Genomic DNA, 27,994 nt, shown 5'->3' with positions numbered 1-27,994 from the left:
TCTCCGCGGGGTTTTTTTCCTACGTCAGCCTGGGCTTGCATAAGGATCTGGTTGCACATCCAGGACGGAGAGCCGCCAAGCCAGGGCGCTTCGCCTGCTTCGCCCGGGCCGAGCTGCTGGTGGCCGATCCGGCGCCTCCCAGAGCCGAAGGGGCTGCTGCTCCTCGTCGCATGTGGCGTTTCTCCTCCTCCTCCTTTCCTCCTCCTCTTGCAATCTCCCACCCGGGCCAGCGAGGCTGTTCCCGCCCACCGAGAGCAGAAGCGGGCGGCGGAGCCGGGGACTCGGCGCTTGCTCGGGGCGGTAAGCGCCTCTCGCCTCCGGAGGAAAGCGGAGCCCGGGAAGGGCGGCGGCCCGGGATGTGTTTGCCATTGGGAGGAGGTGGCGGGTGGCGGGGAAAAGCCGGGATGATGGTGATGGGCGTATGCTGCTGGGTAGGGCCGGCCCTCCGCTTCTCCCGGCTGCCCGTCGCCGTGGAGGCGCATTCCGCGCGCGCTGCCGCCGGTTAGCGAGGCGCCGCTGCTGGGGTGGCATCGGGAAGCCGGCCGGCCAGAGCCTGCAGCCCTGCACGGCCCCGGGCGGGAAGATGTGAAGCGGACTGGCTGCTGTGGGAAGGCGGGAGCCGGGCGCCTCCGCCACCGGGGCTGCCTGGAGGTGCTGGTAAGGTCGTGGAGGGAACGGCCTGTGCAGGCGACTTGGTGTTGGCTTGGGAGGCTGCAGGGAGAGAGGTGGAGCGGCCGAGGCGCGCAGCCTGTGCGTAATGTGCGCGCGTGTGTGGTTGGAATTGCAAAAATGTCCCGTCCCCCCACCCCGGTCCGAGTCTCCGAGCGAGCCTTTCTCCCTGCCTGAACTCTCCTCCCTCTTTTTTTATTTTATTTTTTACATTTGTGTACATTTCCTCCAGAGAGCTCAGGATGGCAAATCTTGGTTATCCTTTTCCCCATTTTAACCGTCACAACAAACCTGTGGGGTAGGTTTGGGCTAGGAGACGGGGACTGACCAAGCAAGGTGAGCTTCATGACGGAGTGAGGATTGTCTCTCGCCCTGCCCGGGATTCAGGTAGTCTGACTCCACTACACCCGCTTCCCTTAACAGAAACAATGTTCTTTCAGCTGGGTAAAGGTAAAGGGACCCCTGACCGGTAGGTCCAGTCCCTTAACAGAAACAATGTTCTTTCAGCTGGGTAAAGGTAAAGGGACCCCTGACCGGTAGGTCCATTCGCGGACGACTCTGGGGTTGCAGTGCTCTACTGGCCGAGGGAGCCAACATATGTCCACAGACATTTTTCCAGGTCATGTGGCCAGCATCACTAAGCCGCTTCTGGCGAACCAGAGCAGCACACAGAAACGCCGTTTACCTTCCCGCCAGAGTGGTACCTATTTATCTACTTGCACTTTGATGTGCTTTCGAACTGCTAGGTTGGAAGGATTCAGCTGGGTACCTACCCTATAAAAGATTATTACAATTATTTATTAAATTGGTATACCATCCTCAGATGGTGGAGAAGCTGAAACCGGCTTCAAAATCCTTGGCTATGAGCTCACATTTCAGAGAGTTGTGATGACATGGCACTCAGTACGTACTCTGGGTTTCTGATATTTTTATTGCTCTCCGATGGTCCAAGACAGAGTTCTCAGTCAGATTTATACTTTGTCCTTCCACATTGCGGAGATTTTGCAACCACGGGGTGTCCTGCATTACGAAGCAGCCCTTGCAGTTATATTGGTTGAATTTCTGCACTTATTTGCCTGCCTTCGTGTACCTGTCACTTGGCAGGCCTAGTATACTCCTTATCTTAGATGGTGATACTGTGCATTTTGTCTGAATAGCTAACTGCTCCGTTAGTTACGTTTAGGGTGAGACTTGGTATATACAAAATGATGCCCTATGAAAACCACTTGTCTGATATATTTGTTAAGTGTCAGGGTGGTTTCTTTTTTTGAAAAATACTAAAAGCCATGTGAACAGGTCTGTAAAAATGAGTTTCCCTGAGTCTAATATGTAAATGTTGCTTGGGGGAGTGGTAACTCAAGGTGGAGGTACCAACAAATTTAGGGGTCCTGTGGTACAGTCACTGATCTGATCTGGGCTGTACAGTGGTACCTCGGGTTAAGTACTTAATTCGTTCCAGAGGTCCATTCTTAACCTGAAATTGTTCTTAACCTGAAGCACCACTTTAGCTAATGGGGCCTCCTGCAGCTGCGGCGCCACCGGAGCACAATTTCTGTTCTCATCCTGAAGCAAAGTTCTTAACCCGAGGTATAATTTCTGGGTTAGCGGAGTCTGTAACCTGAAGCGTATGTAACCCGAGGTACCACCGTACATGCTTCGTCTGCTGCAGTGGCTGTATGTCTTGGAGGGCCTTGCAGAATTCAGGTGTGCAAATTTACAAAATCCTCCAGAAGTGACCTCCGGTCTTAGTCAGTTTACAAATTCTTCACCAGGTGACTTCCTCAAGCAGTGACTATTGTATACTGCACCATTGGCCAGTTGAGCCCGAGCCCCACATACTGCATGTAGAGTCACACTAGTATAGCACATTCCTGGTGGTGAGTTAGGGGGCTTCAGAAATACAATGGAGACATGCTCTGGTGAATGCTACATGTCACAGCCCCGGGTGGAGCTACCACCCTTGGAAATGTCTTGATGTCACATTGTTCCTCTCTCCCCCCCCCCCCTCTAATTATGGCCTCTAATTTACAGTGTAATGTCAGAATAGTTGCTCACCTCGGGAACTTGGATAAGGCCAACCCAGAGAACAGATACTCTAATTTTATATTAGGAGTAGAATTTGACCTGGGAGGCTGCTTCCCACGGCAGCCAATGTGTATGATGTAGGAAGGAGCTGAATAGTTTTTTGTGTGTAGTTTTTTTGTGTGTGTGTGTCTGTGTGTGTTGGAGATTTATGAGATGAACTTGTGGCTGGAAGGAACATTACACAGGGTGGGGAAGGAAACAAGCAACAGATCATACTGAATGGAATGAGGCTAAATCCTCAGAGAGTTTGCACACTGACATCTGACTTAAACCTGGGTGTGTGTATCTTTGGAAAGGCGCTGGTGTAGACATGAAATGCCTCGGAAACAGCAGCCTCGGGTAGGAATTAAGACGTGAAGGGACTGTAGTGTGATACTGTGCAGCCGTAAGATATGTATTGCTGCAGACATTGTAATTCTGAAACAATTAGAGTAACTCTCTTTCAGTTGTATTTGTATGGGCTACTTAACCAATCTTGATTTTACCCTCCTTTCAAATAATGAACAAATACTTTATGGGGCACTGTTAAAAGAATAAATTTCTGTTGTGCATGCCTGGTAAGAAAACAAGCCACCCTACTTAAAAGAGCACTTTTACTTGTTACAATTCAAATAGGTATTTTTTAAACTTTCGCTTTCATTTTTTTTCATACAGTACTGTTGGCCTTGGAATTTGAGAGTTAATGATGGTGTTAGTTTGATGCAGCTTGGTAAGAACAATGAGCTAGAAAGAATAGACATTCTGTATGCATCTTCCTCCTCAGGCAACAAAATTCTGCAGCAGGATCTTTGGGCATGTGTTAGTATCTGATACAATTGACCCTGACTATCCTAGTTGTCCTTGGGTTCAAGGTGTATGTGCTGACACTGAACAGTCAACTTGAGGGCATTCAGCTGTACAGTGAGATATGCCTTGGGGAAAAGACAAAGACAGGGTCTACAAGCCACTTATCTCCCATATACACTGTAGATCATAGAAGCTAGAATCTTTAATAGCACTATCTTTAATAGTATTTTTACTCTTTCTCTTCAGATACGGGGAAGATCTAGCTAAGACTGTGAAGTAATTGCAGACTTTGGGGATTTGCCAAGATGTTGGAGGAAGATCTGGAAGTAGCCATCAAAGTGGTGGTGGTTGGAAACGGAGCTGTTGGGAAGTCCAGTATGATCCAGAGATATTGCAAAGGAATTTTCACGAAAGATTACAAGAAAACTATTGGAGTTGATTTCCTGGAAAGAGAAATGCAGTATGTGTTTTAACATATGGGGGCACAGTTCCTTCTTGCCACTCTTTGTATGTCTCTCTCTCTCCCTCCCTCCCTGTGTGTGATGCTTTTTGTAAGGGCTGAGCTAATGTTTTCTTGGAGAAAAGTGTTGTGACACTATTCTTCCTTTCTTTAACAGAGCTGAAAGTGAGGCATTTATATGCTAATTGTATTCTGCAGACTTTCCATAGAAGTGCCACATTTGCCGACTTGAATAATAAATGCAAAAAAATGCACAGACTGTGTAAAAGACCAGCCCTTTTAAGGAAAGGTCTCATTTGTCAGATGAGATAGAAAGGTTGTGTGAATGAGTGAAAAAGTGGGGAATATTTCTGACAGGGAATAGCAGTATATTATGTAGGGGACAAGAACATCACAGTAAAAGTAAGCTGGAATTTTAAAATTTCACTAACACACAGTAGTGAAGTCATTTTCACAAAGAAAGAGGGGAAAAGTAAGATGCAGGATGGTTTTCAGTTGAAATCAAGGCAGTGCTGTGTAGCAGTTACAGCAGTTACTTCTCAACCTTAGGTCCCCATATGCTGTTAAACTGCTGTTCCCATCATCCCTAGTCAGCATGGTTGATCGTTGTGGGGTGAGGGAAGTTGTAGTCCCACAGCCTTGGGTCTCCATATAATGATAAACTACAGCTCCTGTCATCCTTAATAATCAGCCATTCTGCTTGGCAACAATGGTGATTGTAGTCAAACCAGAATCTGGGGACCTAAGGTTTGACAGGCTGTGTTGGATTAGAACTCAGGAAACCTGGGCTCAATCTCCATTCAGCCATGAAGCATACTAGGTTACCTTTGGCCAGTCACACTCTTTTCATTCTCACATACCATACAGAGTTGTGAGATAAAAGGCAAGGGGCAAGAGCTATCGTGATAAAAAAATGAATTTTTTTAGAAAAGGCATAAATAATTTACAAGGAAGTAGGATAGATTTAGGTGTTCCTGAAAAGATGTGGGGTATAAACGCTACTGCCACAAATGTACTTTAAATAAGAAATTTATTTTGCTTTTTATAGTATGATTAAATATTGAGAATGTATGCTGTTTTTGGTTTTTTTAAGAGTCAACAATGAAGATGTCCGACTGATGCTGTGGGACACAGCAGGTCAAGAAGAATTTGATGCAATTACGAAAGCTTATTACAGAGGTAAATAGAATTACTAGCATACTGACATGTCGTATAGGAAACTGGCAATGGTTCTAGGCTGTGTTACTTTTGATGTCTCCTAAACAATGTGCATTGTTAGATTCCAGCCAGAGAGGATAAGAGGAGATGATCAGTTTTAATTGCAAAGCTTTTTAAGGTGGCTTTCCACATGGTAGCTATAAAGAAAGTCTGGTGTATTAAAGGCAGCCCTTAATGAAACAAAATTTAAGAACCACTCGTCTAGTTCCTTCTGCACACCTATTTTGTTCATCCACACCTATTTTATTTCTTTTGTATTCTACCTCTCCAAAGTTTGACAGGGATTAATTAAAATTAAAATATACAATATAAAACAATACTCTATAACTGCAGGTATTCTCTACAACCCCAGCTCAAAGGACTTTGGCTAAGGCATAGACTATTGGGTTTCATTAAGTACACAAGGTTTCGTACTGCTTACAGTACAGGAGTGACTGCTCAGAATTCAGGTAAAATGCTTGCCAGTGTATATACTATTACCTTCCATTCACTGTTGGCAGTGGGGAGCTAGATAGAATATCATGAGTAACTTGTTCTTATAATAACAAGCAGTGGTGTTTTTTTGTTCAGATCCAAGTATTTGACTCCAGATAAGGGGCTCATTACATGGTTCTCTTTAAAGTGTAGTATAAACAACCCTAAGGAGTGATTTTGACAACTAAGACACCTGTTTACTGTGCAGCCCTTAAGACCTGAGTCAAATGTAAGAACAAAGTCTTTGGGACAATAAGCCATGTTTACTCTGGTATAAGTCCCACTGTGCTCAACACAAACTAGCTGGAAAATGCTTGCTTTATTTGAATAAAGTAGGAAAAAACAGTCCTGTTCCAGCTTCTTAATAGGTTTGATATGGTTAACCAAATTTATCAAAAAAACGGTGCTTAATTGTGACTTTTAGGAGCCCAAGCATGCGTGCTTGTGTTTTCGACTGTTGACAGAGAGTCTTTTGAAGCAATCCCTACTTGGAAGGAGAAAGTAGTATCTGAAGTCGGAGACATCCCTACAGTGCTTGTTCAGAATAAAATTGACCTCCTAGATGAATCTTGTATAAAGAAGTAAGTGCTGTTGCCATGCTTCGTGAAATCAGTTTTCAAATCGCTTAAATGACTTTGTAACGGTCACACAAAAATGCAAACAATTCAAAGAAGCGGCAAGTATTCGGTTTGATAATGGGCATGGATATATATGGCCCGTTGTGGCTAGCTACCAGCATGCAGGCCACAAACTAAACAAATATAGCTACATGTAACTAAAATACATAGTAAAACAATCTCATCCAAACAACAAAACATCAATAATTAAAATGTATAATAAACAAGCCCATTAAAACAACATAATAATTAAAGCAGGATTTAGAGAGTATGTAGTGAGTACAAACGCAAATGAGGTGTATAGTTAGGTGGTGATTAACTCTCCCCATCCCACTGGCCCCTGCAATCTTATCGCTCCTGTTCTAACTCCAGTGGTTATTTTTCTTGTACTGGAAGTGAGTGTGGCTTGGGCAGGCTGGGGGGTTAAGAGGAGTAGCTCAGCACCTCTAGTCCATTCCCAGTTCCACTTTAAAATAATTCGTGCCCCATTCTCCAGTTCACACACTGGTAGGAAAGACCTGTGTCTCACGACATGGGCCTGGCACTCTAGGGTAAGGTTTGGCCACAGGCTGTATTGAAATGAATGGCTCATTTCCAAGCAGTGACTTTTAAGTCCGGAATACCTATTAAACTTGGGTGGTGTAGGGGTTAGAGTGTCAGACAAGGGCTTGGATGATGAGGGTTGAAAATCCCCACTCAACCATGAAGCTCACTGAGTGACTTTGGGACATTCACTGTCTCTTAGCCAAACCCATTTCACAGGCTTATTTTGAGGATAACATGGGGAGTGCCCCTCTGAGCTCCTTGGATGAAAGATGGAATATAAATTTAATAAACGAATGAAGGAGATTTAGTTTAACCTGGTTTATGTATGCAAAAATTATGTTTTCTCTGTTATGGCAGATAACAGATTAACTCTGAATATCTTGATTGATTGCATATATTTCATAAGGTGCTGTGATGGTTTATAACAGACTACTGTATATACAGTGGACGCTCAGGTTGCGAACATGATCCGTGTGGGAAGCACGTTTGCAACCCGCAGCATCCACAACCCGCAGCGCCGCGTGTGCGCACTCGCGGGATGTGATTCGGCGCTTCTGTGCATGTGCAAAGCGCGATTTAGTGCTTCTGCACATGCGCAAGCACCAAAACCCAGAAGTAACCTATTCTGGTACTTCCGGGTTCGGCATGGTGCGCAATCCAAAGCGTCTGTAACCCGAGGTATGACTGTATTTTTAGTTACGTTTGCCCGCCCACCATCTGTTAGCTTCACCTCTTCAGTCCTTGTAGCAAATAAACCTAAAGCTACAATATTGTCAACAGCAATCATCTGCTGCTCTTGCATACAGTTACCTTTCAGTAATCGTAATCTACTATTGATTAAATATAATCTAAATTAATTGTGTCTGTTGTACTGGGGTGTGTGTGTGGAAAGAACCAGTGTCTGAAACAATTTTCTGCTCCGGTAAACAGTGAAGAAGCAGAAGCGTTGGCAAAAAAGCTAAAATTAAGATTCTACCGAGCATCTGTAAAGGAGGACCTAAACGTAACAGAAGGTAAGAGTTCGCTGTAACTTTTCCAGAAGGGAATTTCAAATGTTGTCTGCTTATTTCAGTGATGGCCAAACTTGGCCCTCCAACTGTTTGGGGACTACAATTCCCATCATCCCTGACCACTGGTCCTGTTAGCTAGGGATGGTGGGAGTTGTAGTCCCAAAACAGTCGGAGGGCCAAGTTTGGCCACCACTGGCTTATTTTCTTATTTTCCAACACTAATATTCAAGCCTAGTTCTCACTGAAGTGATCAACCTGTATCAATGCTTGTCTGCAACACCTAATTTTTAACGTACAGGGAATCTCTTGTGGATGGACTGAAGAGCATTTGGTCATGCAAATCTCCATTTGCAGTCTAAAGTGGTACATCCCAGTGTTTACCACTTCAGTGAGAGCTAGGCCCAAGTAAAGTAACTTCTCAAGCTAAATTCAAATTTCAAAGGGAATGATTGAAAAACTAAGAGCTCTAAGGCTGGCAGCAGAGATGTATGGGAGCAACCATACCTTGGTAGTAGAGCACGGGCTATGCAGGCAGAGGGTCCCTGATATTGCCAGGTAAGTGTAGGAAAGACTCCTGTCTGACACCATAGGTGTGACTTGATAAAAGGCAGCTATTTACATTCCTATAATCATGATGAAAAAGAGACTGGTTTTGCAAAGTTTTTTGCAGATGAAATCGCTCAGATTCGGGAAGAAGTAGACTCCACCGTGGGAGCAGGGCCAGGGCGGGAGAGTGCTAGAGTCCTGTCTAGTCAAGTTGTGTGGGATCAATTCCAATCTGTTACCTCCGAGGATGTGGACAGGCTGCTTGGACGAGTGAAGCCAACCACCTGTCTCCTGGATCCTTGCCCATCCTGGCTTATAAAAGCTAGCCGGGAAGGACTGGGCGATGGGCTTCGTGGGGTGGTGAATGCTTCCGTCCGTGAGGGAGCCTTCCCAGACCCACTGAAAGAGGCGGTTATTAAACCGCTTCTTAAAAAACCATCTTTAGATGTGGCCACGATGGCCAATTATCGCCCAGTCTCAAATTTTCCATTCTTGGGCAAGGTGATTGAGCGAGTGGTTGCTGAACAACTCCAGGCACGCCTGGAAGAAGCGGACCATTTGGATCCCTTCCAGTTGGGATTCAGGCCTCATCATGGGACTGAAACTGCCTTGGTCCCACTGGTTGATGATCTCCGGCGGGCTAGGGACAAAGGTGAGAGCTGTTTCCTAGTTCTGCTGGATCTCTCAGCGGCGTTTGATACCATCGACCATAACATCCTTCTGGACCGTCTTGAGGGGCTGGGAGCTGGGGGCACTGTCATACAGTGGTTCCGCTCCTTCCTCCTGGGCCGTGTTCAGAAAGTGGTGGTGGGGGATGAGTGTTCAGACCCCTGGGCTCTTACTTGTGGGGTGCCTCAGGGTTCTGTCCTCTCCCCCATGCTTTTCAACATTTACATGCAGCCACTGGGAGAGATCATCGGGAGGTTTGGGCTGGGTGTTCATCAGTATATGGATGATACCCAGCTCTACCTCTCTTTTAAATCAGAACCAGTGAAGGCGGTGAAGGTCCTGTGTGAGTGTCTGGAGGTGATTGGAGGATGGATGGCGGCTAACAGATTGAGGTTGAATCCTGACGACAGAAGTACTGTTTTTGGGGGACAGGAGGCGGGTAGGTATGGAGGATTCCCTGGTCCTGAATGGGGTAACTGTGCCCCTGAAGGACCAGGTGCGCAGCCTGGGAGTCATTTTGGACTCACAGCTGTCCATGGAGGCACAGGTCAAATCTGTATCCAGGGCAGCTGTTTACCAGCTCCATCTGGTACATAGGCTGATACCCTATCTGCCTGCAGACTGTCTCGCCAGAGTGGTGCATGCTCTGGTTATCTCCCGCTTGGACTACTGCAATGCGCTCTACGTGGGGCTACCTTTGAAGGTGACCCGGAAACTACAACTAATCCTGAATGCGGCAGCTAGACTGGTGACTGGGAGCGGCCGCCGAGACCATATAACACCAGTCTTGAAAGACCTACATTGGCTTCCAGTACGTTTCCGAGCACAATTCAAAGTGTTGGTGCTGACCTTTAAAGCCCTAAACGGCCTCGGTCCAGTATATCTGAAGGAGCGTCTCCTCCCCCATCGTTCTGCCCAGACACTGAGGTCCAGCTCCGAGGGCCTTCTGGCGGTTCCCTCACTGCGAGAGGCCAAGTTACAGGGAACCAGGCAGAGGGCCTTCTCGGTAGTGGCGCCCGCCCTGTGGAACGCCCTCCCATCAGATGTCAAAGCGATAAACAACTACCTGACATTCAGAAGACATCTGAAGGCAGCCCTGTTCAGGGAAGTTTTTAATATGTGACATTTTAGTGTATTTTTCATCTTTGTTGGAAGCCGCCCAGAGTGGCTGGGGAAACCCAGCCAGATGGGCGGGGTACAAATAATAAATTATTATTATTATTATTATTATTATTATTATTATTATTATTATTATTTATTATTATGTCGTAAAGCAGGGTTGGGCAGCTTGTTCAGCACAGAACAAACTGGGTGTACATATTTAGCTGTAGGTCATTCTTATAAATATACCAGGTGTTGGTTGTCCAAATTGTTCTGAAATGGTTTTAATAATAATTCATTTATACCCCGCCCATCGGGCTGGGTTTCCCTAGCCACTCTGGGCGGCTTCCAGCAGAATATTAAAATACAATGATTCATCAAATATTAAAAGCTTCCCTAAACAGGGCTGCCTTCAGTTGTTTTATAAAAGTCCAATAGTTGTTTATTTCTTTGACATCTGATGGGAGGGTGTTCCACAGAGCGGGCACCACTACCGATAAGACCCTCTGCCTGGTTCCCTGTAACTTGACTTCTCGCAGTGAGGGAACCGCCAGAAGGCCCTTGGCGCTGGACCTCAGTGTCCAGGTAGAACGATGGGGGTAGAGACGCTCCTTCAGGTATACATGTGATTCATCCTGACCTGCAATATGTGTCTTATCTTGCATGTGACCACCTTCTGAGACATTTATGTGGTTGGATTTTTCTTTTTCTATGGTCAGTAGGAGTTTTGTTACTTTGAAATCGGACCTGGATTAGTAGCTTGAATATGTCAAACTGTGCCTGTCTCTTTTTCTTAATGCCTGAAAGTTTCTTTATATATATTCTGCAGTTTTTAAGTATTTGGCTGAGAAGTATCTGCAAAAACTCAAACAAAGAATAGTTGAAGATCCAGAAGTAGTACACACAAGTAGTAACAAAATCGGTATGTATGCCACCACACAGTATTGCCTGCTGATAAAATATCCTGTTAACTATGGGGTGTCTGTTGTGTTCCTAGTGTATTTCAGTGAAAGTCAAATAAAAAAACACTTAATTTACCAAATAGCTGTAGGGAAAATGTGCTCTGTGTGTGTGTGGCTATGATTTCTATTCTAGAATGTCAAACTACGGTACTAATGACGCGAGGGCATGTCAGCCACTTTTCTTAAAATCTTGTGCACTGAAGTTATGCAAAGAATGAACAGTGCAAAATTCCCGGCATATTGGCATTGTTTGAAAATATATAGCTGCCATTAATGGTAATTATGCCAGCGAAGATGTACAAGAGATGGCTGTTTTTGTTTTGTTGTTTTTTAAAGAAAAAACTGGCACCTGATGAAAATAGCTTTGTAAACTGTCTTTTGTACATAGACACTGAACTTTTGTATGTAGCTCTTCTTTAAAGTATTTCACAGTCTGCTCTCCCCACACCCACCCCATCGCCATTTCTTGTGTCTAAAAGTAAGATTTGTTGTCGCAGGGTTATGTCTCTGCTGTGCTTTAGTTGCCAAGTGATGAGTGTGAGTGCCAATGTCCAGTTACTGAGGGTGAAATTCAATATAGCGTTAACTGGAGTATGTGAAAAACGAGCTTTCCTCGCGCAATGGGACTCCCGGCCCCGCACCCCCTAAACTTGGGGCTTCCCCGACCCTTTAAGGGTCACAGGGAGAAGAGAAGGAAGGGAAATTTAATTGCATAAGCAGATCTCATTCCAAGCAACAATTTAGTTGAATCCTGCCCTTAGGTTTTTTGTTTTGCAAAAAGATATATTAAAGATTGACAGTAGCATGCATTAATTTTATTTAATTGTCTCTGGGATCTCGACTTGTGAAGTCATTATTTGATCAGGCACACATTTCTAAAATGGAAAAACTAAGGATAAATTGTGCATTATCCATGCTTTTACATTAAGTTGTATTTCTGTCTGTCTGTCTATCTATCTATCTATCTATCTATCTATCTATCTATCTATCTATCTATCTGTATACAGGACACATCTCACAATGTTCAAGATGCTCACAATTAAAATTTTAATATCTCTCATATATTTCAAAGATGGTCAGTTTGCATATATGTAACTCCGTTTTCGTGCCTGTGCTTGATTTCAAATAGGTGTTTTCAACACAGCAGGTGGAAGTCATTCTGGGCAGAATTCTAACTTGCTTAATGGTGGTGATGTCATCAACCTAAGGCCAAACAAACAAAGGACCAAGAAAAACAGAAGCCCTTTTAGCAACTGCAGCATTCCCTAACACTCCCGCATAGAGAAGAAAAGATGGTCTGACACAGCTGCTCGGCTGAAACCCATAAGGGACACAACTGGCTGTAGAGGTGTTTTACCAGTGCTTTAGCAGATGTTGCACGCATTGGATCTTGCATTGATAGTGGATATTCCTGTTGCAATGAATTATTATCAGTACATAATGAGACCCCCGGCAGCACAAAAATAGAACCGTTGCCCCATGCATTTGTTTTACATTCAATAGGACAACTGTCCAGGCGAAAGATGTGTTGTATTAAAGTATACAATAGGTTTCACTTTATTAAAAAGAAAAAGAAAAAGTTCAGCTGAAATGCTTAAGTATTGGTACCGTTCAAGAGAAAATGCATTTTCCTACTTATTTGACCACATAGCTCAGTTCGGATTAATAGTTTGTTAACTATATGCACATTCTGGCAATATTGGCGGTGCAATATTTATATAGCTTATGAATTCTAGCTGCAATGTGTGTATATAAAAACTTGGTCAGAGATTCAGGATAATAAATCAGGTACTGGGCCCAATGATAGGTTCCTGATAATTTCTGAACTGGCATCCTAAAGATGACTTTCATTTTTAAAAAAATTGAACAAACCTTTCCCAAATGGTATTGTGCATGCTTACATTCTCCCTACTCTGTGGGCCTTAACTTTTCTTTCAAAAAATTGTACGGTGCCAAAGGCAAATACTTCTGCTGCTACACCTAGATGTTTTAGTTAATTTAGTGTCATATGTATATACATATATATTCTAAATTTTAATGAGGCAAGCAGGTGATAAATGGTACAGCCTGGTAGTTCTATTTTCAATCAGCTCTGTTTTTGAAAAAATACAACCCTATAGCTTATATATTAATGGAAAAACATGGCAAAATACAAAGAGATTTTTTATCAAAGTGCTTTTGAGGACTTTTTCTAGTGCTTGTTGTAATATCTATTGAGCATCCCAGGTTCAGGGAAATAAGCCCCCCCCCTTTGTTTTTGTTACTTTAAATACACACTTGTTCTTAATCATGCCGTTGTGGCTTTTATGCATAGTCTTAGAGCAAGACCTTCCAGGTTCATGGGACATGCTTTAAATAAACATGCGTAGGATTAAATTGTTGGCCCATTAATGGTGTACCCCTATAAAGTGGGTTGGAGCCAGAGCTAAGGGTACATATTGGGACTTGGGGAAAACTGACTTCCACATCCCTTCCTCTCCACAACAACCCCCCTGAACATGGTCCACTAACTTTTTGGAGGCTGAATGTGATAGGGTTATGAAGGCTCTCTCTGTGAATTCTCCCTCAGCACTCCTATGTCACAGCCCACCCCATTCATCAGGATGGCGGCATTTTCAGGGCACTTGGATTGAGGGCATTAGTTGTTTTTAAAAAATCTCAAGCTGCAAGATCATTGGTAAAACTTTAACCCTAGTTTTCTTTGTTGAAGCATGCATTTATAAGATTGCTTTCTGTTTACATGTTGTTTAATATTTCTACAATATTTCTGTAACTAAGTTCTGTCACTACCAAATTACTCTGATTCTAAACTTTGGATATTAGTAGCTGAGGAATGTAATTATATCCAAGGGTGAATAACATGACCTGGAGCTCTGGCAGCTGAATTGTACAGTTCTTTTGAATATTGATCTCGTTTCATGAATGTTACTTTTCAGCTACCCAATAGATTTAAAACTATATCCATCAACCTTGAAATATTGCATTGTCCGTCCTAAGAGCACATCCCACAGTAAGAGTTATATTTTGAGAGAGGGCTTCTGAAATTCCATGAACATGCATATGCTAAAACTAACATACTTTTTTCTTCGATGAGAGTCTTTGCCTAGCTATCGAGTAACATGGAATAAAAAGTATATAGCTATACATACATAATGAATAGCATAGGATTCCTTTTGCTTTCATAACCATTCCCATTGCTGGCAATGAGTTGGGCATTGCAGTAATCAATCCCTTACTTCATTATGAATTGTTGGATTAAGTACCTTATTTTTTAAACAAGTGCATTTACTCACTGGATGGCTGTAGATGTATGGGTCCAAACTGTATTAAGTCTTGCTTTGTTTTGACAAATGCAAGAGCATATCAGCAAGTTACCAATTGTCCACTGTCAACTCAATCTTACTTAAGTATCTATGGCTCTGTGTGCACATTATTTTTATATGAAAATTTTTACATTAAACTAGTAGCCTTACATGTTTTGTACTTGTGAACAGAAGGAATCTGATCTCAGTGATTTTTTTACTTGTTTGCCTTTGTATAAAATAGTGCAAATGTAATGTGTGTTTATAACATGTACTTGTGCTGCTGTACGTTGAGGTTTGAGCGCATACTGTTTTCAGAATTTAAAGCTTGAGTTGAGTGCCTTTAGTAGGCTAAAGATTGATAACGGACCATCCTAGATATCTCTAGGATATCTTTTCTTAACGCCAGAAAATTATTACAGAAGTCATCTGTAATGCATTTCCAATATAGATGTATTAAGTACAGAAGGAAGATGCACTACCAGTCATTTTTGTATCATGTTCAACTACGAGTCCTGTTGGCAGAAGCCCTGCACCAGGATTTCTGTTTGCACAAGGGGAGTTCCCCCACTTTTCCTCCCCGCATGCACCCCAGAGCAGCACATAAGAGAAGGAATTGTTCCATCTGGCAAGCCAACATACTTGCACTGAGGAATCAGTCAGTGTTGAATTCCTGCCTAATGAGCAAATGCGTTAATTGAAAGTCATTGCTAGATGTCTAAGCGAGAAGACTTTTCACGCAAAAAACAATAACTCTGCATATGTTGCTAAATGTATGGGTAACACTGCCAGCTTTGATAGTTGTGATAGCTGGCCCATTTTGAAGGAGGGAAATGGGTCCTGCTAACACCTCTACAGCGGTGATTTGCGCTGTTAACCAGCTATCTACCTTGCTCTTTGTCTACAGTCCCATTTTTCATGCAGCGCTGGATACTGGAAGTGTATCTATCTCTGCTTGTTCCTTTTTATGCACAAAATAGACTCCATTGGTATTGTCTGTGTGCCAAAGCCTATTTCCATACCCCTGTGCCCCTTAGGTGAATTGGAACCTAAGGATTTTAACTGAAAGCTGATTTTCCGTAAAACTGGCATGCAGTCAACTGGTATTTACTAACATTCTTTTCCTAAATCATAATATGCCTTGGATACAATGCAGTGTCTGCCGGGCATTCACCTATTCTCAAATTTTTGAAGGTGCCAGTTATGTTGTAGTGTGCCTGATTCTGAGTTATGTTTCAAGTCTTAACTATTGTAGGATAACAAAAGTGACTGGTATTCTGTCTGTTTACTGCATTTATTAATAAGTTGTAGGCAGATTTTCATTTTTTAAAAAAACAGAAAACCTCCCGAGCTGTTTACAGTAGTAAAAACTATGCTAATGAAGTAATAAACATCCCTCAAACAGCAAAATATCATTGCAGTGCTGGAATTATTAAATCAGCATCAGTGGACAAGGGAAATGTCTAAGTATGTTTTAAATAAACATTTGAAACAATTGTGCCTGCTATATTGCAGAGGGGAGCTTGTTCTAAGGGGCCTGCCTCTGTTGTTCCCAGGTGGAGTTCCACTGGTCATAGTACTTCTCTCACATAATGATGCATCAACCTCCCCCCAGACCCACCTGCATAACCCTCAGCATCTGGCTTGAACAATGGTCAAAAAAATCATATTGTGATTGGTCTACACAAGCATCTTGTCCATGTTTGTAGGATAAAAACAACTGAAACTGGTGCCACCAAGCCCGGCATTGGACACCTCACCTGGACCTGGAAATAATGGCAGGACTCAAGTTCCTATGAAGGCAAGCCATTTGATTCTCTATGCACCTAGCATTGTCACAGCAGGCTTCCGAGAGTTCCACCATCTCATTTGCAATGGTAGATTCCAATAAACCCCACTGGATGGGCAGGTCAAAGATGCATTGGAGGCAACTATGCAACCTTCATTGCTTCCACCACAATAGGGTAGGACCAAACACATGTTTGGTCAGCTTCACAGCGAGTCTTAACTCCATTTGTGCACCAGCTATCATTTGGCCTTCCTCACTACCCAGAGCGTTGCAGAAAACTGGGGAGCAATTTCCACAGTCATAACAGAGTTGTAGCAACTTACAACCAAATTGATACTTACACGTTAAGATTTCTGAGCAGGTGGAATAATAGAGGGAGTGCGACTAGAATATAAAGTTTCTCACAATTTGCCTTGGTCCAGCAATTTGTAGCTCTATAGATAAAAATAAATAAATATAACCTTTACCAAAAAAAAGGCTATGGAAGTGTTTACAATGTAGAGTGCAATCTACTTTTATTAATTTTCAACAAGAAAAAAGTGCACATCATTTTCTTTGCATCTACTGCAGCAATCCACTTACCCCAGAATCCTCTCCCTATGCAATGCTCATTTACCTGCCTTTTGTGTGTGTGTGTGTGTGTGTGTGTGTGTGTGTGTGAGAGAGAGAGAGAGAGAGAGAGAGAGAGTGTGTGTGTGTGTGTGTGTGTGTGAGAAAGAGAGGAAAGGAAGTGTGCGATGTGACATTTTTGCACATGATGGTAGACACTGAAGCTTTCTAGAGAACAAAGCAAAACGGACTGAGGAGCTTCTGGAATTCAGCAGCAGATTTTTTTTATAACAGAAGTATCAAAATACTAAAACAGTTAACTGTACGGGAGCAAACCAAATACAGCTTATGAAAAGTTAAATCATTGGCACATCATCAGATGCCTACATTTTAATACTGATATCAAATATGGCTATAGCTACCTATTTTAATATATCCAGGACGCTACTATTCCCCACACAGAGTAAGATAGGCTGGATAACTCTGGGGGAAGAAAAGCAATGGATTGAAAACTGCTGGATGTTCATGTGCTTCTACAGTCCTATAGCTGCTTAATCCTGTATCTGCTGCAGAGTGAGGAAGCGCTTCATATGAGTCCATTTTTTAATTGGTAGTCTTCTCACTGAGGGTAAAGTAAGGGAATTTCCCCAAACTTCTTCCCTTCTAGCTATGCCTCTGTGCTCTGAACGCCCAAGAGTTGGTTTAAGGGCTACATAGACATGCAAGGTCCTCTGGTGTTGCTTTTTCTTCTTCAAATTCCAGGGAAGCAGCAATTCTTTGATTTATTTGATTTCGCTTTTAATCTTTCCCGTTGTTGCAGAGGTGCCTTGCGGTGGATTTCTGGTGCTCCAATAGCATGATGGATTTTTCAGAGTTTTCTATGTTTCTGAGAAGAGTCTCTAGCCGTCTTTTGATTTTCTTCTGATCTTCTATCGCACATCCAATTACAACAGACTGGAATTTTTGGTTAACAGGTCCAGCTGGCACCTCAGATGTACAAGCACCATAAAGCGACATTAAGCGGCTCTTGGAGTCTTCCAAATCATCCAATAGTTTGCCAACTATTTCATCGATCATCCGTGTGGCATGTAACAGGGACTCTTGCTGCTGGGGATTTCGGATGGTTTCTACTGAAACCTCCACCGTGAGGGTTCTGCCCATCAAACGTTTAGCAGTCAGACTGAGTTCTTCTCTTTCACCTGCATTTTGAAAGTGGAAACGTTTTGGTTTTAAAGCTTTACATCAAACCAACGTGCTGTACTAAGTTGGAAAAGTCAAGCTAAGCTAGTAGTATTATTTGTATAATTGCCTCTTCTACCGCACAACATGGGACGCGGGTGGCACTGTGGGTTAAACCACAGAGCCTAGGACTTGCCGATCAGAAGGTCGGCAGTTCAAATCCCTGCAACGGGATGCGCTCCCGTTGCTCGGTCCCAGCTCCTGCCAACCTAGCAGTTTGAAAGCATGTCAAAGTGCAAGTAGATAAATAGGTACCACTCCAGCAGGAAGGTAAATGGCGTTTCCACGCGTTGCTCTGGTTCGCCAGAAGCGACTTAGTCATGCTGGCCACATGACCCGGAAGCTGTACGCTGGCTCCCTCGGCCAATAAAGCGAGATGAGCGCGGCAACCCCAGAGTCTGTCACGACTGGACCTAATGGTCAGGAGTCCCTTTACCTACCTTTACCGCACAACATAGAAGCTGGGAGTGCAATCATAGTTCTAGTGGGCTTGCAGAGAGATTTTCTCTCTTAGGAGAGGATTTTGACTTGGCCAATATTGCAGCTATCCATGCAAAATAACAAGTGTTTCACTATCAGGCGAAGGGGCTCAAACATTGTATGGTGTGTTTTCCAGGAATGTGAAATTATGAGTTTTATGAATGGTATACAATTGGTGTCGCTCCACAGATGGAAGGCACCCATCAACAATAACAGTGAAGGGAATAATTTTGGGTGATTTCTCCTGCCTCCCTGCAACATTATATTCCTCACGCCAATAGGACTGGGATATCCACACACCCATGGCACTTTGGAGTGAATTTTGGGAGCTACAGGGAGTAAGGGAAATTGCCAAAAATAGCTGCCTTCCACCAATTGGCTACTACCCTATACTGTATATCTTTTTTTCATTTGCCCCAAGTGAGTGAGTGATTCATACACTGCTAGACTCTTACCTTCACTAATGTTCCTCATATCCTGGCTGTTTTGTATGCCATGGATCATTTCTAGAAGTGATTCCTTTTCCTGCTCCATTGAAGATGCTGTATCGCGCAAAGCTTCAACCCTGGGAAGAGGAAAAACCAAATAGGAAGAGAGTTTGTAAACAATCAAATGCTACCCGTAGTGACGTTCTCTAGCAAATAACTGAAAATAATTGCTCATTCATGGCAGTACCAATTCATTTTACAATGGTACCTCAGGTTAAGTACTTAATTCGTTCCGGAGGTCTGTTCTTAACCTGAAACTGTTCTTAACCTGAAGCACCACTTTAGCTAATGGGGCCTCCCACTGCTGCCACGTGATTTCTGTTCTCATCCTGAAGCAAAGTTCTTAACCTGAAGCACTATTTCTGGGTTAGCAGAGTCTGTAACCTGAAGCATATGTAACCTGAAGCATATGTAACCCGAGGTACCACTGTACATTTAGAGTAGATAGCTAAATTACTTGTGCTGCCCATATTTTTTCCTACCATGCAAATAAGGGCGGAAGAAGGCCATTGCTACTGAGAAAATGGCACGGTGAAGAGATTGATCCACTTGTGGAAATTGCTGCTTTGGCCTTTTTGAAAGGAATTCAACTATTCACACACACACACACACACACACACACACACACAAAATTGCAATTGTGTTCCTGCAGGAAGGTTTAAAAACATTTTCTTGAAATTGCTTTGGGGTTTGCTTTATTATGGAACGAGGGCCAATTGGGATCATCTCCCTCAGAAAAGTGATGCGGGGAAGGGGTTTAAACATGGCATGGCTCTTTTATAAAACCTTTGAGACTGCTGCTCATAGATCTGCTGAGTCATGTCTGTTCGAGCCTCTGTTTCAGCTTCAGAAGTGTATTCAGTCATGAATGTCTACAGAAAGACATTTGCACTAGAAAAACGCCCGGTGTTATGAGAACTGTGTTCCCTGCTCCTGAAAGATTTAATGGGTCTCTTCTTCTACTACAATGTATGAAGAGGCTTTTATGGGTCAAATCAATGCTGTGCTTGTGTGTGTGTGTGTGTGTGTGTGTGTGTGTGTGCGCGCGTTTAACTGTCATGCCCACTGTTACATTCATTCACCTATCTCATTAGAAATCCCATTAAAATATTCAAAGCCAACCTTACCGGCAGGACTAGAATTCCTAAAAATGTGGTCTTCCGCTTCCACAGAAGTAACTTGTTATGCTGGAGTTAAAATTAATTTCACTATCTTGTCGATCACCTACATTCATTCTACACCAACAGTATGGTTGTGTTATCTCGGTGGAGTTTTATGTTTGAAAACAGAGAAGTCCATATTGTTTTACACCTGTCTTTCTCCAAACTGTTAACAAAAATATTCATGAAGCTAACGTAACAGAAAAGCCTTGAGCTTTGTTCTGTGTTTGCCTAGTGCCTCTTCAAACTGCTGATGGGTGCGCACATGATGGGGTGCTTTTTCGTACAAAACAATTATTCATTAATTAATAATATTACAGTGGTACCTCGGGTTACATACGCTTCAGGTTACAGACTCCGATAACCCAGAAATAGTGCTTCAGGTTAAGAACTTTGTGTCAGGATGAGAACAGAAATCGGGCTCCAGTGGCGCGGCGGCAGCAGGAGGCCCCATTAGCTAAAGTGGTGCTTCAGGTTAAGAACAGTTTCAGGTTAAGTACGGACCTCCGGAACAAATTAAGTACTTAACCTGAGGTACTACTGTACATTTATATCCCACCTTTCCTCCAAAGAGCTCAATATTCCTCTCCAACCCATTTTATGCTCACAACTACCCTGTGAGGTAGGTTAAAACCTGTGAGTGAGAGACACTGACTGGTTCAAGGACACCTAGTGAGCTGCTTTCCGCTCACGGAAATTAGCATGGTGGAGAGAAAATTAGGCTAGAACTCCTTCTCTCAGATCTCTAGCTCTGTGTGAAGGGTTTGTTCTGTCAGGAAAAGTGTTTTATCAAGCGTGCAGCCACCTTGTTGAACGCTAGGCCTCCATCAACTCACTGAACTTCCACAGCCAAACTGTTCACCTCGGCCCAGTCCAGTTCTAGGATATCCTCTCTTATTTTTCTAAGCTCTCTAGCTTCCTTTTTTGGAGATGGAAATATATGTTATGAAATGCAACAGCAGGACCAGCAAGCTATTTCAGCTTCAGCAGGATTTGAAGGAGATAGCTTTAATGCTCTAATGTACTGTAATATAGTTTTCTATTTCTACTAAGCAGCAAACTAGTACTGTAGCATTGTTTCTTATTCAACAGGTTACAGCTCTGGCAGGGTTTGTTTGTTTGCTACCAGTGCCTTTAGCAGCAAGCTAACGATGCAAAAATTAAGTATGTGAACCCTTCACTTTATCACAGGAAAAGCTTCCTCGGCTAAGTTCCTTCAGGTCACACTCTTTTTTAAGGCCCGAAATAGGACAGCTGGGGCGGGGAGGGGGGAGGCTTAATTGTGTGCCCTCGTTTGTTCCCAGGTTTTATTTTGTAGAGTCTATTTTTAAAAGGTGTCCTTTGAATTCTTCAAATGGTAAGAGCCTATTTCTCACCACCTATGCACACACCTGGATGTTAGCAGTCAGGCAACTCAACTGTGTGGCTTAAGCCCTGGGGAATGGAAAAGGATTGATAATGTTTCTGATATAAAGATTTCCCTCCCTAAAGGAAGTGGAGCTGGAATGGAAGGTTCCCATTTTGAATCACATATTCCTGACAAATTAAAAGTAAAACCCTAAGCATTGAGCAAATCCCATTGAGTCGAGTGGGGCCTAGAATCCTTAAGGCCCAGGCATTGCCAACAAAAAAAAGGTGCTCAGACTCCATATGGTTTGTGGAATGACAGCTGGGGCTCCCAGGTCCCTCCTAGTTTGGAACTATATATAGGCCTCTCCCACCATGGCACCTGTGTACGTCACTCATAAAGCTGGACCATCTTGCAGCAGCAAATTTCTTCCTCATTCTTACACAGATACTGAGGGAAAGTGTGAGGCAGCTGCAACCGGCTATGAAGTTAAAATGCCCCAACATCCTGCACGAGGTTGTAGCTCTTGGAGCTACACACGCACTCAGTTACTGAAGCATAAAATAATTGCTTGCATGAGGGGGGGAAAGCCATTTCAAAATAAACCTGCATGTACATATATCCAATCATATGGCACTATTCAGATAAAAACCACCAGGAGCAGCGAACAAATATTTAAAACAAACATTTAAATATTCAAATCAGCCATCAATAATATCTGTAAAACTCAATAAAAAAGGAACAACATAGAATAACAAAGGTCACACTGAACTAAAACAGTTGAGAAAACACAGAAGAAAAGAGCCTAAGCAACTTTTATTTATTTTATTTTATTTTGACAAAGTAATAATCATAAATACATAAGAATAAAAATAGCATTTTTTTAATCTGTTGCTGAAATGGCATTAGATAGAGAGCATTCCAGAGTTGGGGTGACACAAATGAAAATGCTCCATCATAGTCCACCTCACTTCTGCATACAAAGGGGATTCAGTGATGAGGACTCAAGGGACAATATTAATAAACAAGGATGTATTTGTGGTCTTCAAGGTATCCTGATCCCAAGCTATTTAAACTTTAAAACTGAAGCCTGAAATTAACCAGGTGAAATGTGTTTCTATACATCCAGTTTCACTTAATGTTCTATTATTAACCGTATTAACTTCTGTTAACAGCCCCACGGACAGCGAGCACCTTGCAGTAAGTTGCAGTAATATGTTATCACCTCCATTCCCTTTGGTATATGGCAGCAGAAGACCCATATCTTCCACAGCCTCCTATCTGACCTAACCAACTCTCCTGCACGCACCACCAGAGCACCTCATCAGATGTCAACGAGTCCTTAGATTCAAATGGCAACTCAGCTAACAATTCCCTGCGAAAGCTTCCAGCAAATCACTTCCAATCAACCTCTGTTATTTTACATCCTGACCACTGGCCAGGATGGGGGTAATAGGTGTACAGTGGTACCTTGGGTTACATACGCTTCAGGTTACAGACTCCGCTAACCTAGAAATAGTACGTCGGGTTAAGAACTTTGCTTCAGGATGAGAACAGAAATCGTGCTCTGGCAGCGCGGTGGCAGCGGGAGGCCCCATTAGCTAAAGTGGTGCTTCAGGTTAAGAACAGTTTCAGGTTAAGAACGGACCTCTGGAACAAATTAAGTACTTAACCTGAGGTACCACTGTATCACCCCGTCAAGAGCACTGATTTCGAAATGCTGGCTTCCATTTAAGGAACAAGGCCTTGTTTTTAAAGTAGGAAAGTATCTTGTATGTGTGTATTAGCAACTACAGGACCTCTCCCCAAATAGTAATGACAAAGGTCAAAGTGCCTTCTGGTGGACCCTGTCTTACACAGATAGGTCCCCTCAGGCATATCCAGTAGTGGCAGCAGTTGTGCATGGGGGGGGGGGGGCTGAGAGATGGCATTTTAATTCTTCACAGTGCCCCAGAGTGCCAAACTCATGTCACTCTGGAAAATATAAATGGTGGCTTGCAGTGACATGCTGGGTGAGCCCTGACAGCTGCCCCAGGGTGTCAGGTGCTGATGCCTGCATTCAACTTAACATGTCTCTTGACACAATACACAGATATTGAAATGCACACAAGAGGTTTGGCGACAGAAGCACCCTTCACATATTAGGCTGAAAGTGGGAGAGCAGGACTGGGTGATCCATCTCACCTCAACTTTCATAAATTCAGCTCAAGGAGAACAAATATTTTCCTCTTCCCCCGACCCCAACGTGAACCTTGCTTTTCCAACTGCAGAGAAAAAAATCCATTAAAAAGTAATAATCCTATGTGCAAAGGATCTAAAGACTTAATGGCTAGCAGTAAGGATGGCACACACGATCCTGTGTCCCCCTCATTCCAGTCAATATGTGAAAAGTGCTAGGATTTCAGACATCACTTTGGATTGCGAAGGAATAATCGCTGCTTTCCCATGCCTGACACCACTGAAACCATACCTGAACAACAAAAGGAAAACTGGCTGCGGGGGTTGAGACACCCGGAGGGGCAAAGCAGCACTTTGCAAGTTTGCAGAGCGATTCTAATCAGGGGATTATTAGAAAGATAGATTAGTCAACATCCCTCGCACGGGGCTTAACAGGGAGCCTGGCAAGCAACAAAAGCCAGCCCCATAAGGAAACCCTTCAAAAGGAAGACACGCGAACCCCGACGGGGGGAAGAAGAAGTCATATTATGATTTGACTCTGCTTTTTAATGCCCATTGCAAGCGAGCAGCTCTCTCTCTCTCTGCCTACTTTTTGCAAAGCTGCTAAACCCCATCTCTCTCTATATATATATATCAAGCCAAGCCAAGCCAGACCACTGTCCGCCCCGTTCCCTAGCCGAGCCCGGCGGGTGTTACCTCCTCTCCAGCTGGTCCAGGCACTCGAGCAGGCGGCTGGATCGGTCCGCCATGGAGGTGGAGCGGAAGAAGCGGCCCCGCAGCTGCCCCCCACCCACTTGCTGTTGGCCGCCGGCTTCGGCGACGCTGGAGTTGCTCCTGGAGCTGCTGATCTTGGCCTGGGCCATGGCGGGCCGCGAGAGCCAAGACGTCGCTGCCTCCACCGCTCGGTGCTGCTGCTTCCCCGCCCGCCGCTTGCCTGGAGAGCGTCCCCGCAGGCAGGCAGGCAGCGACTGCAGCAGGGTTGACACCCGACGCGCCGCCAAAGGCGGCGACGAGCAGCCCCCTCCCTTAGGAGAAGAGGGGCCCACCCCGCCCCTGCCCGCAGGAAGCGCTCTGCACATGTTCAGAGGCGCTGCCGCCTCCCGGAACCCATCGCATTCTATCCTTGCTTGCTGGTCGCCGCACTGGAAACGGCGTCTGTGGCTTAAGCTGCGCCCTAGGGGTGAGGGGAACCCAGTGGTGTGTTATTCGTGTTTGTTTAAATGAAGCCCTTTAAAGCTGATTCCAGCCTTGGCGAGAGAGGTGGCTGCAAATGAATGCCTTACAAGAAGGGCCATTTGTCTTCGTATTGGGCAAAGGGGCCTTGTGTTGGATCAGCAACCCTCCTCCTCCTTTCCTTCCCGCCCTCTTTCGCGCCTTGCACTGAGGCGTCATAGGGCGCCATCCCTGCTTCCCATTAAGGACATGCTTCTTGGTGCTTTCCTTTCGCAGCTCAGCTAAACGTGTCCCTCTTGCTGAGAAAGTGGCTAACCTTTTTTCTCTCCATCATCCTGACGCATATCCTAAAGTGGAGAGGCTGTAGGTTTTTTTTAAAGGGGGGGGGGCACTGCAGTCCCTGCAGTCTCTTGAGCTGGAGCCAAAAGTTTGACAGAAACTTTACTCCCATTAACTGCACTGCAGTTGTTTCTCAACTATTTTCCCTCCTCCTTAAAAAAAGAAAAGGCAAATCGCCTCCAGGGCGAGGAAGAGAACCTCCTGAAGATTTATTACAAACTTCAGCAGGACCAAAGCAATTTTTTTTAAAGAAAAAAAATATTTTAAACAAATATTATTTAGAACACATAAAACACAAAACCTTACATTAAAAACACATGACACAATGAAAAGGACCCAAAGGCAAGGCCACAGATAAAAGTCTGCAGTATAGTTCCAGGATACAAAGTAAATTACAGTGGTACCTCGGGTTAAATACTTAATTCGTTCCGGAGGTCTGTTCTTAACCTGAAACGGTTCTTAACCTGAAGCACCACTTTAGCTAATGGGGCCTCCTGCTGCTGCAATTTCTGTTCTCATCCTGAAGCAAAGTTCTTAACCTGAAGCACTATTTCTGGGTTAGCAGAGTCTATAACCTGAAGTGTATGTAACCTGAAGCATATGTAACCTGAGGTACCACTGTACCTCAGTGGCTTAGCATAAATCTGCAAAAGGAAATTGTAGATATTACCACTAAATATTTGAATCTTTAAAAAGATCAACTGATTAAATAACTGGGCATTAAAATTTGGATACATTATAACCACAATTACCGTATTTTTCGCTCTATAAGACGCACCAGACCACAAGACGCACCTAGTTTTTGGAGGAGGAAAACAAGAAAAAAAATATTCTGAATCTCAGAAGCCAGAACAACAAGAGGGATTGCTGCGCAGCGAAAGCAGTGATCCCTTTTGCTGTTCTGGCTTCTGGGATAGCTGCACAGCCTGCATTCGCTCCATAAGACGCACACACATTTCCCCTTACTTTTTAGGAGGGGAAAAGTGAGTCTTATAGAGCAAAAAATACGGTAAGCGAAACCACAAAATATCTTAACTGTGGAACTGTTGGTCTCACCTCTATCTCCTGGTTAGGACAAATTTCATTACGATGAATCTACTTTCAAAATGTTCCTTTTATTTATTAACCTACCTCTTAAACATTAAGCTGCTCCTGCAAGATGGCAGAAAACAATACTAAGCATTACTCAGTGTGGGAAACTCCATGAGTAACAAAAAGGAATTTGAAGCGGGTGCAGGAGTTGACTGGCATTTGAAGGATTCTTTCTGATAAAACAACTATAGCAGAACAGGAGGAAATCCAGGTAAATTTAGCTAACCTCTTGTAGTTTAAAAATAATGACAAACATGCAGCTGTCCCATACAGGGATTGAACCTGCAACCTTGGTATGTTTCTTGGCTGTTTTTGATTACTTTGAGTAACATTGAACGTTTCCTGAGAAGGGTAGTTGTGTAAGAGAAGGTATTAAAAAATGCCAACATATTTGTTTTGGCTGGTGTGAAAAGAACAGAAAGCAAGCTAGCAGCAACTAAGTGAATGGGGTGTTTTGAGGACCATCCTGCATATTGCGCTCATCAGAAACATTTTGAGAGATGAATGTGCCCTCGCTGCATATCAACCTTGCAATTCATCCTACAGAAGCTACAAGATCACTCCCCCCCCCAGCCTAAATTTCTAATCATGTCATTAATTTTTGGGCTAAAAACTGAAAGAAACAGACCAGTGTTTGCAAAACTTCCTGAACTGGTTTGCTTTGAGAAATCTTTTACTCCGACAACTTGATGAGTAACTCTGTACAACCTTATCTTATGTACAGATTCACACCCCGTATGTGCATGAGTACATGTGAAGGAGACTTCATGTGATGATCTGCACCTTTGGTAGAGCCTCAGCATCTTTGGAGAGGCTTGCATAGGCTTCTTCGCTGAAGATATCCACCACTGGGGCTGCTCCTCAGTCACCATGTGAAAAGGCTGCCATACCAAGTTTAGCATATATTGCAGGATTTAAAACAAGATTTGTTGATTATCATAGAACTGATTACTGAACCAGATCTTTGCTCATCCTACAATAGAGCACGTTGCAAGTTTCCTAAGAGCGTTCCGCACTGGAGTCAAAAGGTGGGAAATGGGAATCCTGCTGCCTCTCCCTCTAATGCATGAATACCATAGACAAGCAACAGATTCTTCGTACTTTGGGCTGCTCCTTTGAAATGAGGGTTTTTTGTTTCGCCTTAGAATTCCGAGGATGAAAAGTGTGTTAAGCACACCAAGTGCATTTGAGCTGTTCCTGAAGAACAGATAGCCAGCATGCATATAAGAATTAAAGGTAAGGGGACCCCTGACCATTAGGTCCAGTCGTAGCCGACTCTGGGGTTGCGGCACTCATCTCGCTTTTCTGGCTGAGGGTGCCGGCGTACAGCTTCCAGGTCATGTGGCCAGCATGACTAAGCCTCTTCTGGTGAACCAGAGCAGCGCACGGAAACACTGTTTACCTTCCTGCCGGAGTGGTACCTATTTATCTACTTGCACTTTGACGTGCTTTCAAACTGCTAGGTTGGCAGCAGCAGGGACCGAGCAATGGGAGCTCACCCCGTCACGGGGATTCGAACCACCGACCTTCTGATCAGCAAGTCCTAGGCTCTGTGGTTTAACCCACAGCGCCACCCGCGAATTGCAGCCCACCAACCTCTGGCTGGGAGGCGACCACCAAACTTTACCGAAGTGCCATTGTCATGGAAGTTATATACTGTATCCAAGAGCTGTTTCTGCTTTAACCAGTGTGGACTCCAAGAAACATGCCAATA

General features: G+C 43.8%; 3 protein-coding genes across 9 annotated transcripts in view; 1 reads left to right on the top strand and 2 right to left on the bottom strand.

The window, feature by feature from the left end:
* Positions 1-531, bottom strand: part of PRIM2 (DNA primase subunit 2) — a gene marked incomplete at its 5' end in the record, with an annotated part of 65,628 nt that extends 65,097 nt beyond the window's left edge. Inside the window, 3 exon segments of the mRNA XM_083607265.1 lie at positions 24-196; positions 199-276; positions 279-531. Coding sequence (XP_083463391.1) covers positions 24-196; positions 199-276; positions 279-531 — 504 coding nt within the window.
* RAB23 (RAB23, member RAS oncogene family) lies at positions 63-15,855 on the top strand. 6 transcript variants are annotated; one of them, XR_014546486.1, is made up of 8 exons: positions 63-1,147; positions 1,240-4,000; positions 5,094-5,179; positions 6,117-6,273; positions 7,786-7,868; positions 11,011-11,103; positions 12,273-13,478; positions 13,553-15,855. XR_014546486.1 is itself a non-coding variant. In XM_083607450.1 (7 exons), the coding sequence occupies exons 2-7, from the start codon at positions 3,846-3,848 to the stop codon at positions 12,410-12,412; spliced, it is 714 nt and encodes a 237-aa protein (XP_083463576.1). In that variant the 5' UTR covers positions 144-300; positions 3,787-3,845; the 3' UTR covers positions 12,413-15,855. The 6 variants fall into 6 exon arrangements, 3 of the variants coding, with proteins under 3 accessions (XP_083463576.1, XP_083463578.1, XP_083463577.1); XR_014546487.1 differs by having other exon boundaries at positions 144-300; positions 3,787-4,000; XR_014546488.1 differs by having other exon boundaries at positions 388-657; positions 3,787-4,000.
* BAG2 (BAG cochaperone 2) lies at positions 13,408-25,200 on the bottom strand. Of its 2 annotated transcripts, XR_014546485.1 has the most exons (4): positions 24,373-25,200; positions 18,958-19,067; positions 17,206-17,982; positions 13,408-16,668 (listed from the first exon to the last, which is right to left on the bottom strand). XR_014546485.1 is itself a non-coding variant. In XM_083607423.1 (3 exons), exons 1-3 carry the CDS (start codon positions 24,753-24,755, stop codon positions 17,582-17,584), a joined length of 894 nt encoding a protein of 297 aa, XP_083463549.1. In that variant the 5' UTR covers positions 24,756-25,200; the 3' UTR covers positions 16,722-17,581. The 2 variants fall into 2 exon arrangements, 1 of the variants encoding a protein (XP_083463549.1); XM_083607423.1 differs by lacking the exon at positions 13,408-16,668 and having other exon boundaries at positions 16,722-17,982.
* Positions 25,201-27,994: the final 2,794 nt, after the last annotated feature.

This window comes from Podarcis filfolensis, assembly GCF_964270895.1.
Source record: "Podarcis filfolensis genome assembly, chromosome: 3".
NCBI lineage: Eukaryota > Metazoa > Chordata > Lepidosauria > Squamata > Lacertidae > Podarcis > Podarcis filfolensis.
This window is presented reverse-complemented; position numbering and strand designations above follow the sequence as displayed.